This window comes from Taudactylus pleione, unplaced genomic scaffold, assembly GCF_031769625.1.
Source record: "Taudactylus pleione unplaced genomic scaffold, aTauple2 ptg000861l, whole genome shotgun sequence".
In the NCBI taxonomy this organism is placed as follows: domain Eukaryota; kingdom Metazoa; phylum Chordata; class Amphibia; order Anura; family Myobatrachidae; genus Taudactylus; species Taudactylus pleione.
In genome coordinates, this window is record NW_028285263.1 from 926,186 (window position 1) to 939,638 (window position 13,453).

Sequence of the window (13,453 nt, forward strand, 5' to 3'; positions counted from 1 at the left end):
CTCTGTAAGTACCCGTAGGCACGCTTCCTGTATATCCAGTGATACCATAAAGTCCCCAGGTTCCAAACATAGTATGATGGAGCATAGGGATTGCTTCCTGAGCCCAGGTAGCTTTAGGAACTGGTTCGGGGAATTGAGACAGAGAATAGGCCAAAGAGGACCATTCACCCACTGCACCAGAAAGAAAGCAGAACAACCAGTCCCTCGCTGAGAAAGTGGGGATGGCCCAATTAGCTCCGCTTACCGCAACAACTGTATAGCTTTCTGGATTTGTAAGGCCCTGTTCCGAATAAGGGCCTGCGTACCATCACATGGAAATAGGCCGCCTGAGCAAAGAGAGTGCGTACCCTCCTACCCACGTAGCCGCGGCAACTAGACACTAGTACCGGGCAAACTGAGAAATCGCCATCTCCCAGTGGTAGGCCTGTCTCGTCAGGCTGACGATATATCCGTAGGTTCAGAAGCAGGATCGGCTGGCAGTCCAGGTCTGCTCGGAACTGGATATGTTGGCCCTTGTAAAGGCCGACAGTCTATGAAGAAACAGACCTTTAGGCTGACCCAGAGGACAAAAAGACTTAATAGTCTGAGGCCCCGTAGTGAGCATAGCTGACGGCGGGAAATTTGTACTGCCACTGTCAAGGTCAGGACCCAACAAGATATACCCTATAGATGGTATCTGCACCTCTGCATTCCCAGAGCGCAGCCATAGGGTATTACGGAGGATACCGTCGCAGCCGGAACTCTGAAAATTAGGAGCTGGTATCCAATATAGGCATGTCCACCTATGACAACTGCATATATTACGTGAGCAACCAAATACATTTGAACCCCAGACGTGTTGGAGGGGAAAAAACATTACAAATGCATCAGCTCAGTATGCAATAGTATTAACCAACCATGCTATCGCCATGGTAGGATGGGTAACAACCCCTGAAAGCGAGTATACTGATTTCAGGCAGAGTTACCACCTACGGATCAGAAGAATCCGACCACGCAGGAATGGGATGCGTAGTAACGTCTGTAATCCGACGAGTAACACGCCCATCCACCCCAGGAGGGGCTCATGATGACCCTCAGGGAATTTGGGACAGGAGACCAAACACTGTTGTAATACCTCATATCTGGCAACAGCCAGAGTCCCGCCATGCGATCCACCCGCTAGTCAGCAACAGGGACCCAAAAGGCACGTAATACTGAGGGTGTATGATACAGGTGCAGAATGGACCTGCTACCAGCCCTAAAACAGGGATAATAATACTTGAGATAGGCTTCCCCCCGTGTAAGAGGGAAAGAGCCCAAAACAGTATCCAGTTCACGGTAGAGCCAAGTGGGAAGTAAGCACAGGGCGTCAACCACGCCAATTTGCGTTTCATAGAAAAACGACATCCACCCAGGGTGGCTGTTGTGGTAATCCCTGCAAGGGGCATGACAGACTATTGTGGCACCAGGGGGAATTCATATACTCGAAAAACCCCTGTAGGGAGCGGTAGTCTGTGTCACAGGCGAAGAGTGCAAGAAACTGCGAGATACCCTGAGATGAAAAAGGGCAGTATGGTGAAGTAACCCCAAGTGAGGTACAACAATGGGGCCCGCCCGGCGATCCGCAATTAAGAGGATCCCGAGAAAACAAACCGCCCAAGGGGGTCGTGAAAGGGGCCGGCACCCGATGACGCCACATACAGAACCCTTTAAGAGTTAAATCCTCCGCACTAACACCTGCAGCACATGGCTTGCAGGATAGTAAAAATGGGTGCAGTATAACGCTCTATCTCCTGGTCAGACATATCTGACCAAGCCTTGTGATCAAGCAGCGCTATACTGGTCCTGACTGAAACTAAAAATTAGCTGCAGGGACCCATTTTCAGCGTATGCAACACACAGTTCCACTCAAAATATGGCAACGTGCAGCACGCAACAGTATGTGACAAACCTCACAAATATTAACAAGTATATAAATGTGAGGTCTCAGAACCACCCCAAGTACAGCTGTATTAGGGCAGATAAGGAAAGGGATAGATATACACTGACAGGTGAGAGAATAAAGTACAGTCAGCACTAGCATAAGTCACATACAATGCAGATATATACATAAACATGTCATATAATATACTGCACTATTACACTACATGCAACTTACCCAGATTCAGTGTCTGGGAAGGCTACAGCGCTGTGTACACTGACCTGATGGTGAGGTACGCAGGGGGACTGGACTCACTGCCATCTCCAGAGATTTCTGCTGCACCACAGAGAAAATGGCCGCTGGAGACCTCAGAAGAAGCGTGGCCCGCGGAGGAAGCAGCTCAGCGACGCCAGACTATAGATACTGAAAGGCGCGCTGAGCTGAGGGGAGGAGCCTCTGTAACAGGGAAGGCTGTCTCCCCTGGCCGGCTATTAACCCCCGGGACGCCGGCTCCCTGCACCGAACACTAAGTCCCTGGTGGTCTAGTGGACACACGGGGTATGGGGGGCCCGCCGCCACTGCCGGCGCCTCCGGTCTGTCCCCAGAGACCGGAGGCACAGGACTGCATTTCAAATGCGCGGATCACCGCAAGCGGTGACCCGCGCCTTACCTGCTCCCCGTGGATCCGGCAGCAGTCCTGGGCGCCCGCAGAGTCCGGCTAGTACAGACTCTGGGGTCCCGCTGAGATCCCCAGATCTGTACTGGCGTCTCAGCACCAGCGGGGTGACGGAGCGGCAGCTTAAACGTCCTATGGACAGTCTGACGCTGCCGCTCTGAAGAATCCAAAGGAAAAATAAAAAACTCTGTCCTTTAGAAAAAATAAAGCTTAGGGGCTGCTAATCAGCTCCCCACTGCACTAAACGGTGACCCGATTCCGGCCGGGCACCAACTTAAACTGAGGTGCCTCTGGCTTGGGGGTGGGGTTATAGGGAGAGTGGACCCAAGTGCATCCTGGGAGCTAAAAGCTTTAACTGCGTGGTGCCCGGATTTGGTTCCCAACCTATACCCCAAGGTCAACCCTGTGGACCCCCTATGGACCCTGAAGTAGAAATAGATGTATACAGTATATGCAGCCCTATATCCTCAGTCTCTGTATCAGATATAGATGTATACAGTCACTGCAGCCCCATATCCTGTATCAGATATAGTTGTATACATTATATGCAGCCCCACATCCTCAGTCTCTGTATCAGATATAGATGTATACAGTATATGCAGCCCTATATCCTCAGTCTCTGTATCAGATATAGATGTATACAGTATATGCAGCCCTATATCCTCAGTCTCTGTATCAGATATAGATGTATACAGTATATGCAGCCCTATAGCCTCAGTCTCTGTATCAGATATAGATGTATACAGTATATACAGCCCCATATCCTCAGTCTCTGTATCAGATATAGATGTATACAGTATATGCAGCCCCATATCCTCAGTCCGTACAGTCTCTGCAGCCCCAGTATTGTGTTACCTCCTGGACCTTGCGATCATCTCTCCCCTCGGGATGGTACAGTTCCGCTGGAATCTTCTGGAATCTAAACAATAAGAGTGTGAGAGGTGATTGAAGTGTAGAGGAGATGGGGCTGTCAGGGGAGATGGGGCTGTCAGGGGAGATGGGGCTGTCAGGGGAGATGGGGCTGTCAGAGCTCTGCTGTTGGCTTCAGGTGGGGGTCAGTATAATGTTGTATAAAGGAGGATGGAGCTTCTCGTCAGCAATATATTTACTGCTGAGAATCCTGCTCCAGCAATCATCACTCACTTACTGACTACATCCCACTCACTGCTGGCAGGAAATTTATTTTTTATATTTACAGTTTCTTATATAGCGCAGAATATTCCGTTGCGCTTTACAATTGTCAACATTGATAGAACAAAACTGGGTAATGACAGACAGATATATAGGTAGGAAGGAAATGGGGGTAAGGACGCGCCTTTGTCTGACAGGGCCGCCATAGGATGACAATGCAGTGAGAATTAATAGGAAGCTCTATAGGAAGTCGTAGATAGAATATTTCCTAGTCACCTTTATAGGGATTCGGGCGCCTGGAGACTCTGCCCCTCGCCGGCCGATTGAAGAGCTCCTCTCGCTCACACTGGAACATTTGCTGCAACTTACGCTCCTTGGCAAGAAGACGCAAACGTTTCACCCGCTCCCCGGAACGGAAGATGAAATCCGGCCGGTGAGTCTTCAGAGATTCCTAACACGGAAGAATATTGGCATTAACGCTGGTAACGAGATCACCAACAGGTCACGTGTGTGTGCTTCCCATAGTCCATGCCATGTACGTGGATATGAAGCCTTCAACATACATGATACATCTGGAAGCTGTCTGTCTGCAACCACTGTGGTTCTGATTACTGAGACAACAGCACCGGTCACTGGTACCCCCACACCTGGTAACTGGTTTATACAGGAAGGACTGGCTCTGATAGTGTGACACCACCAGCTGTGTCCTCATAAGTCACCGGTAATTAGGAGACAGTCACTGGAGGACACAGCTGTAATGGAGCCATAACTAGCACAAGCCCAGTGAGTGATGATACTCTGCCTGCTAGGCTGCCTTTGGGGTATTAGTAGAATGATCCATATTTATTTATTAGCAGTTATCTATATATATCAATAACACAATACATTACACGGTAATAAAACGAGAGAGTAATAACAGGGTATGAGGGCCCTGCTCTATAGGGAAATATGAGTGTGATACATAGAGATGTGTCTACAGAGACCCATTAGTGCGCCACAGACTGTGTGACTTAGCCACAGCGCAACACTAACCCTAAGCACCTAGTACACTGTAAGCACAATATACAAACAGCCCAGGCGCTGGAGAGTTAGATCAATCCTATCAGTAACAATATGGTTGAGAGAGGAGGGTAACCCTCATAAATGGTAATTAGAAATAGAAAAACAGGCAACCATAAAGTCTGGGGTAAATTAATAAAAGTACTCAAATCAGGTGTTTCATAAACAACAAATAGACATTTATTTATTTATTTAAATAGTCATATCAACATCAGCATAAAAGATGCAAATAATAATAATAATAATCTCTGCATCAGTAACATATATAAAAAATATATATATATAAAAATAGTCCTAATAGTATGAAGGTGGTCCTAGGAGAGAACATAGGCAGATACAATGTAACCAGTTTAAAAGTACGAATCACTTATCCAGTGATATAATGTATCGTGTTGGACGTGGTTCTTCCTGTGTCATGTATACAAGGAATAACCGGTGGATTTACCTGCAGGCTCCTGTTGTAAAAGCCATCAGGTGGTAAAATAGCTGATGGTACTGCAATACTCAGTTCGGGCCACGGAAGATGGTATTGAAGGGTCCGTGGAAACAGGAGAAAGGGGTTGTTAGAATTGCCGCTTCTATGAAGTATAAGGTCGGCTGTGGGGCTCGGGACGATCTCCCTCCAAGTACATTGCAGCTCCGGCTGTAGTGGTGCGGGGACAAGATCTCCTCAGTGAAGCCGCACTGCGATCCATACGCAGAGCACAAACATCGACCGGCTGCAACCAAACGCAGCCGTGCAATCCAAGCTGAATAAGGCCCTTAGTACACTATATGCCGACTAAGACGCAAAGTTCACAGCGCGGGAATGGTGAGCGGTGTCTTATGCCATATGGCAGATATGTAAGAGGACACATCTGTACCATCCAATCAGAGAGCAGAACACGTGGGGGTATGGAAAGCACATATATACAGTATAGGTAATTAGAGATGTAGGTGGGGTGGTGTTGTAGTGTCTGCATACTGATACTCTCCCCTGTAAGAGGATATTGGGGTGTTAGTAGAAGATTATATACCGATACTCTCCCCTGTAAGAGGACATTGGGGTGTTCGGAGAAGATTATATACTGATACTCTCCCCTGTAAGAGGACATTGGGGTGTTAGCAGAAGTTTATATACTGATACTCTCACCTGTAGGGTAACTTTGGTGTTTTAATAGCAGGCTATATTTTCATACTCTCCCCTGCAGGGTGACACTGGGGTATTAGTAGTAGGGTACATAGCAGTACTCTCCCCTGCAGTGTGACACTGGGGTAATAGTAGTAGGGTACATAGCAGTACTCTCCCCTGCAGGGTGACACTGGGGTATTAGTAGTAGTGTACATAGCAGTACTCTCCTCTGCAGTGTGACACTGGGGTATTAGTAGTAGGGTATATAGCAGTACTCTCCCCTGCAGGGTGACACTGGGGTATTAGTAGTAGTGTACATAGCAGTACTCTTCCCTGCAGGGTGACATTGGGGTATTAGTAGTAGGGTATATAGCAGTACTCTCCCCTGCAGGGTGACATTGGGGTATTAGTAGTAGGGTATATAGCAGTACTCTCCCCTGCAGGGTGACATTGGGGTATTAGTAGTAGGGTATATAGCAGTACTCTCCCCTGCAGGGTGACATTGGGGTATTAGTAGTAGTGTACATAGCAGTACTCTCCCCTGCAGGGTGACATTGGGGTATTAGTAGTAGCATGCACAGCAGTACTCTCCCCTGCAGGTTGACACTGGGGTATTAGTAGTAGGGTATATAGCAGTACTCTCCCCTGCAGGGTGACACGGGGGTATTAGTAGTAGTGTACATAGCAGTACTCTTCCCTGCAGGGTGACATTGGGGTATTAGTAGTAGGGTATATAGCAGTACTCTCCCCTGCAGGGTGGCACTGGGGTATTAGTAGTAGTGTACATAGCAGTACTCTCCCCTGCAGGGTGACACTGGGGTATTAGTAGTAGTGTACATAGCAGTACTCTCCCCTGCAGGGTGACACTGGGGTATTAGTAGTAGTGTACATAGCCGTACTCTCCCCTGCAGGGTGACACTGGGGTATTAGTAGTAGGGTACATAGCAGTACTCTCCCCTGCAGGGTGACACTGGGGTATTAGTAGTAGTGTACATAGCAGTACTCTCCCCTGCAGGGTGACACTGGGGTATTAGTAGTAGTGTACATAGCCGTACTCTCCCCTGCAGGGTGACACTGGGGTATTAGTAGTAGGGTACATAGCAGTACTCTCCCCTGCAGGGTGACACTGGGGTATTAGTAGTAGTGTACATAGCAGTACTCTCCCCTGCAGGGTGACATTGGGGTATTAGTAGTAGGGTACATAGCAGTACTCTCCCCTGCAGGGTGACATTGGGATATTAGTAGGGTACATAGCAGTACTCTCCCCTGCAGGGTGACACTGGGGTATTAGTAGTAGGGTACATAGCAGTACTCTCCCCTGCAGGGTGACACTGGGGTATTAGTAGTAGGGTACATAGCAGTACTCTCCCCTGCAGGGAGACACTGGGGTATTAGTAGTAGAGTACATAGCAGTACTCTCCCCTGCAGGGTGACACTGGGGTATTAGTAGTAGAGTACATAGCAGTACTCTCCCCTGCAGGGTGACACTGGGGTATTAGTAGTAGAGTACATAGCAGTACTCTCCCCTGCAGGGTGACATTGGGGTATTAGTAGTAGGGTATATAGCAGTACTCTCACCTGTAGAGTGACTCTTACAAATGGTCGGGATGATTTGCTCTCTGTGTCAGTGATGATCTGTGATCCGTCCCGTAGGTGATCCGCTCTCCTGGTGACTGGATCCTGCAGATTCTTCTCACGCAGAGGTTCTCTCCAGGGTTTGGCGTTTGTCAATGGCTCAAACCAGACTGACCCCGGACCCCGCTGAGGTCTCATCTTATTCTCCTTCCGACTGTCGGATTGCACCTCGTCTGCTGGCACAAACCAGCTCAGCCCTGCAATGGTTGGTGACAGAGGGACATGCACTAATCAGAGCATTATTATATGATGAATAAACTACCTGAGTGGCCATTATGTGATGTGTACGTCAGCAATACCTCCAGGACCCAGGGGGGATAGAGCAGATTATATGTATATTATATACTACAGAGATTCAAATCAGGGAGTACACTAACAATACTCCAAGATTATAGGTACTGTGCCCAAACTGTGTGATAGCCGTCACCCCCCATAGTGCTCTGCTTCTAGCCTGTCACCCCCCCCCATAGCGCTCTGCTTCTAGCCTGTCACCCCCCCATAGCGCTCTGCTAGCCTGTCACCCCCCCATAGCGCTCTGCTTCTAGCCTGTCACCCTCCCCCCCATAGTGCTCTGCTTCTAGCCTGTCACCCCCCCATAGTGCTCTGCTTCTAGCCTGTCACCACCCCCATAGCGCTCTGCTTCTAGCCTGTCACCACCCCCATAGCGCTCTGCTTCTAGCCTGTCACCACCCCCATAGCGCTCTGCTTCTAGCCTGTCACCCCCCCATAGCGCTCTGCTTCTAGCCGGTCACCCCCCATAACGCTCTGCTTCTAGCCTGTCACCCCCCCCATAGCGCTCTGCTTCTAGCCTGTCACCCCCCCATAGCGCTCTGCTTCTAGCCTGTCACCCCCCCATAGCGCTCTGCTTCTAGCCTGTCACCCCCCCATAGCGCTCTGCTTCTAGCCTGTCACCCCCCCATAGCGCTCTGCTTCTAGCCTGTCACACCCCCATAGCGCTCTGCTTCTAGCCTGTCACCACCCCCATAGCGCTCTGCTTCTAGCCTGTCACCCCCCCATAGCGCTCTGCTTCTAGCCAGTCACCCCCCATAACGCTCTGCTTCTAGCCTGTCACCACCCCCATAGCGCTCTGCTTCTAGCCTGTCACCCCCCCATAGCGCTCTGCTTCTAGCCTGTCACCCTCCCCCCCCATAGTGCTCTGCTTCTAGCCTGTCACCCCCCCATAGTGCTCTGCTTCTAGCCTGTCACCCCCCATAACGCTCTGCTTCTAGCCTGTCACCCTCCCCCCCCCCATAGTGCTCTGCTTCTAGCCTGTCACCCCCCCATAGTGCTCTGCTTCTAGCCGGTCACCCCCCATAGCGCTCTGCTTCTAGCCTGTCACCCCCCCCATAGTGCTCTGCTTCTAGCCGGTCACCCCCCATAACGCTCTGCTTCTAGCCTGTCAATAGTGCTCTGCTTCTAGCCTGTCACCACCCCCATAGCGCTCTGCTTCTAGCCTGTCACCACCCCCATAGCGCTGTGCTTCTAGCCTGTCACCCCCTATAGCGCTCTGCTTCTAGCCTGTCACCCCCCCATAGCGCACTGCTTCTAGCCTGTCACCCCCCCATAGCGCTCTGCTTCTAGCCTGTCACCCCCCCATAGCGCTCTGCTTCGGGCCTGTTACCAACCAGTAGCGCTCAGCTTCTAGCCTGTCACCACCCCCATAACGCTCTGCTTCTAGCCTGTCAACCCCCATAGCGCTCTGCTTCTAGCCTGTCACCCCCCTATAGCGCTCTGCTTCTAGCCTGTTACCAACCAGTAGCGCTCTGCTTCTAGCCTGTCACCCCCCCATAGCGCTCTGCTTCTAGCCTGTCACCCCCTACAGTGCTCTGCTTCTAGCCTGTCACCCCCCCCATAGCGCTCTGCTTCTAGCCTGTCACCCCCCCCCCCAAAGCGCTCTGCTTCTAGCCTGTCACCCCCCCCATAGCGCTCTGCTTCTAGCGTGTCACCACCCCTTAGCGCTCTGCTTCTAGCCTGTCACCCCCCCATAGCGCTCTGCTTCTAGCCTGTCACCCCCTATAGTGCTCTGTTCTAGCCTGTCACCCCCCCATAGCGCTCTGCTTCTAGCCTATCACCACCCCTTAGCGCTCTGCTTCTAGCCTGTCACCCCCCCATAGCGCTCTGCTTCTAGCCTGTCACCCCCTATAGTGCTCTGTTCTAGCCTGTCACCCCCCCATAGCGCTCTGTTTTTAGCCTGTCACCCCCCTATAGTGCTCTGCTTCTAGCCTATCACCTCCCCCATAGCACTCTGGTTCTAGCCTGTCATCCCCCCCCCCCCATAGCGCTCTGCTTCTAGCCTGTCACCCCCCACAGTGCTCTGCTTCTAGCCTGTCATCCCCCCCCATAGCACTCTGGTTCTAGCCTGTCACCCCCCCAAAGCACTCTGGTTCTAGCCTGTCACTCCCCCCATAGCACTCTGGCCTGTCACACCCTGCTGTAATAGCAGGCAGAGTATAATGACCCTATGCAGAGAGACAGTCCCATCTGTACGGGTTACTGGCCACTCTATTGTGATTTCTGCAGGCAGAAGGGGGACATGGTCTGGTGGCGTTTTAGCTGCCTTGGAAACATGAAATGCATCTGACATCTGCAGGATTTACAACAACGCCTCAGTGTAGATACTACAGCACAGGAGAACGTAGATTAGGACAGATCCCACCACCGTCCTCAGTCCAACATAGCCTGATAAAAGCCAATACACAATGCAACGTCTCACCAACCTTGCCGAATCGGCTGCTTGCTCCTTGATCCCTTGAGACAATCCGACCTTCCACCCTCTGACCATCCAAACCCCCCCTCCACTAAATCATCTACCACCTCCCCCTACCGCCCCCATCAAGCCATACTCACCTTCAAATGCTGACACCCAGAATCAGTGATCCCCATTCACCCCCCGCATCACCGTTACCTTGACATCCCCTTCCCCAACCAACCCTGCCCTAACACATACACACCCTGACACCTTGATCACTACCACCCCATACCCTTTATATCGCCCGCACCACCAATTCCAACACCCCCACCCACATCCCAAACGGACTCCCCCCGACACAACAGACAGAGGCCCTCACACTTATACACCTAGTCACGACCTCATCCGAGCCACCCCCGTCCCCCTCACCTCATCGCCCAGCACATTAAGCACCCATTACACCCCACTGCCACACACATTTAAGACACACCCCGCCCCCCGCTTCTCTATGTTGCTATGGCTCCTGTCTGACACACATCACCGATCCGTAACATGAACACACACCTGCCCCCTACCCCCCCTCACGCTACATTTTATCCCAGCCCCCACACACATTCCTGCCTCTATAGTGACCACACCACCCCAAGACGGCACCCCTTCCCCCCCCCTCTCCACAACAAGACCATTTACACACTACTGCACCAAACACATTCCACACACTAAGAACCTATTAGTCAACACACCAACCTTACTCCTCCTCGCCACACGTTGACACACACTTCCCCGTGTCAGTCGATTTAACCACTTGGCCACACCACATATATACTTACACAACCCTGGCATTCCACACATCATACAGGTTAGCGATACTAACCACTACTCCCACCCTCCCACTACACGCGGCCATCATCTAGACACCATTATACACATAACAGGAATGTCCACTACAGCACTGCCAGCTTGACACATGCCACACGCACCAGTCTTATTCCATCTCCTCCTGCCCGATCACCTAGCCACCATCCCCGGAGAGATGCCCATCCACACCTCCCCGGACCCCTGCGGTCACCCGAGCCACCAACCATCACCCTCATAATCACCCCCCCACACACACACACGTTTGGCCGCCTGCACCACGGGACTAAACTACCACGACAATGCTGTTTCACATCCCCACCTCCACAATAATTGCCTTACACACCCCGGTGCCCTTGACCCCCACCCTACTCGCCACATGCCCCTGCCCGCTCATTAAATCCTCCACACAGCACAAAACACTCCGCATACCTCCTCCGCCCAACGCACGCCAGAGCCAGCTGTCACCTTAACCCATGTAAACATACGGAAACCCTACACAGCATAAGATTGGCTGCCAGAACCACGTGACCACCTCCAACCAACCGCACCTGGTCTCGATCCCCATAGCAGCTGCATAATGCATTAAAGCACCCCAGCCCCAGCATACACACCCACACCAGCAGAGCACACGATTGGCTGCCGACACCACATGACCGCCGCTGACCATTCACAGCCGGTCACAATCCCCATAGCAGCCACATATGCACCCAGACACGAGCTCCAGCTAACACAACCACAGCTGCACAGTAAACCATTGGCTGCCCAAACCACGTGACGTTATCACCCAACCACAGGCTTAGCCTCGCACAATCACCCACGACCTATCAGATACATGGGCCACACCCACTCTTAGCCCTGATTGGTCATCTCCACCACCTGACAAACACAGAACCCGGAAGTTCCACATTTAAACCTCACACATGCATAGCCACACTTCTTACCTCCTTGAAGAAGGCAGAGCCCCTGCCGAAACGCGTTGGAGACCCCCTACATTCTGACACCACAGCCAGCTTACACCAGAGCTCTTCATTCCTGCGGAGAACTCGGTCGAGCCTTGCTGCTTCCAGAACCCTCTCTACCCACCACCCGCAGGGCCGCGCTGGGCATCACACCTAGCAAAGCCCTTCGCACCCCTCTTGATCACCACTCCACCTGCTAGACCCAGGCGACCACGCACCGCCCCCTGGGAGCAACCAACACCAGCTCCACTCACAGCTGTTCGTCCAGCAGCAATCCCTAAGCGATCCACACCAGCAGGCACCCACCAGGCAGCGGGAACAGAACGCCAGCAACGCGGTGCACCAAGCCCCACAGTGCACCAGCAAGCCACTACCACACACAGAGCTTCCTCCAACCGCTGACACCGCAACAGCCATCCAACACCGCATCTGCAAAAGGAAACTAACACCAGCTACCAGCAGCCCAAGCCTTTTTCACCAACAAATCCTACCGGTAGGTAAGTGACTCCGAGACTTATACCCCTGAACGGGACGCCACCAGGGTGTACATCTACAACCGCCAGACCCGCTGCCAACCCACCACTCCCCTCCCCCCGAGACATCCTAAGACTGTTGACCAAAGGTCCAGCAGGGGTAACGTGCCGGTCTATTGAACTGCACGGAAAGGAGCCCCCTAAAAGGGTCCACTCACCTCCCCAGTCTCCACCCACACACACCCCCAAGTGGATCGCTCACCCCACCTGGGTGCCTGGGACAAAACAGGATTAGTACTGTTTTTTTCCAATAAACCCTTTGGCCCCCATTTCTGCCTCTGTCTTCATTTCCTCACCCACCACCTCCAGTCCATTAGACCCCCTTCCCTCCCTACACCCCATCACTCCACAAACAACATTGAACACAAAAGACCACAACACACTATTACTCCAGCATTACACCCATAGGGCGAGCGCACCCTCCGCACCCTCTACCCCATTATATCGTTACACAGGACCCGGTACTCCTGCTTTTAGGAAGGTGCAGCACCCCGACACAAACAATACATCTCACATCCCATCTGCCCATACAGCAGAGCGCAGTTCTAACCCATAATTTGCAGTTATCTTCATTAGTACCCAGAACTGCCGCACTCTGTCCTTGAGCAGAGAACACACAGAAACACCCACTACACCCCAATAGTACCAACGACATCACATCCACACATGGGAATTTTCAACATCAGAGAGACAAGATTAGATAGGGCCAATACTCTCCTCCGTGACCTAGAACACAGCGTTAAACTACATAACAACAGCAACACATTTTGCCATACTTCCCTACAATTAGAGAAATTAATCACCAGAGAAACAAAACTATGGTGGGACACACACATACTCCAATGGTACTCTGACAACGACATCATACCAAAAGGCCTAGTAGTACAGAAAACACCATCACA

The 13,453-nt window shown here is 51.6% G+C and overlaps 1 protein-coding gene across 1 annotated transcript in view; it reads right to left on the reverse strand.

Moving 5' to 3' along the window:
- ALMS1 (ALMS1 centrosome and basal body associated protein) overlaps window positions 1-13,453 on the reverse strand; it is a 157,082-nt gene that overhangs the window by 35,137 nt on the left and 108,492 nt on the right. Inside the window, exons 14-16 of the mRNA XM_088458886.1 lie at window positions 7,456-7,709; window positions 3,984-4,158; window positions 3,432-3,495 (exon numbers count right to left, since the gene is read on the reverse strand). Of these exons, the coding sequence (XP_088315012.1) occupies window positions 3,432-3,495; window positions 3,984-4,158; window positions 7,456-7,709 (493 nt within the window). The remainder of the gene's footprint in view (window positions 1-3,431; window positions 3,496-3,983; window positions 4,159-7,455; window positions 7,710-13,453) is intronic.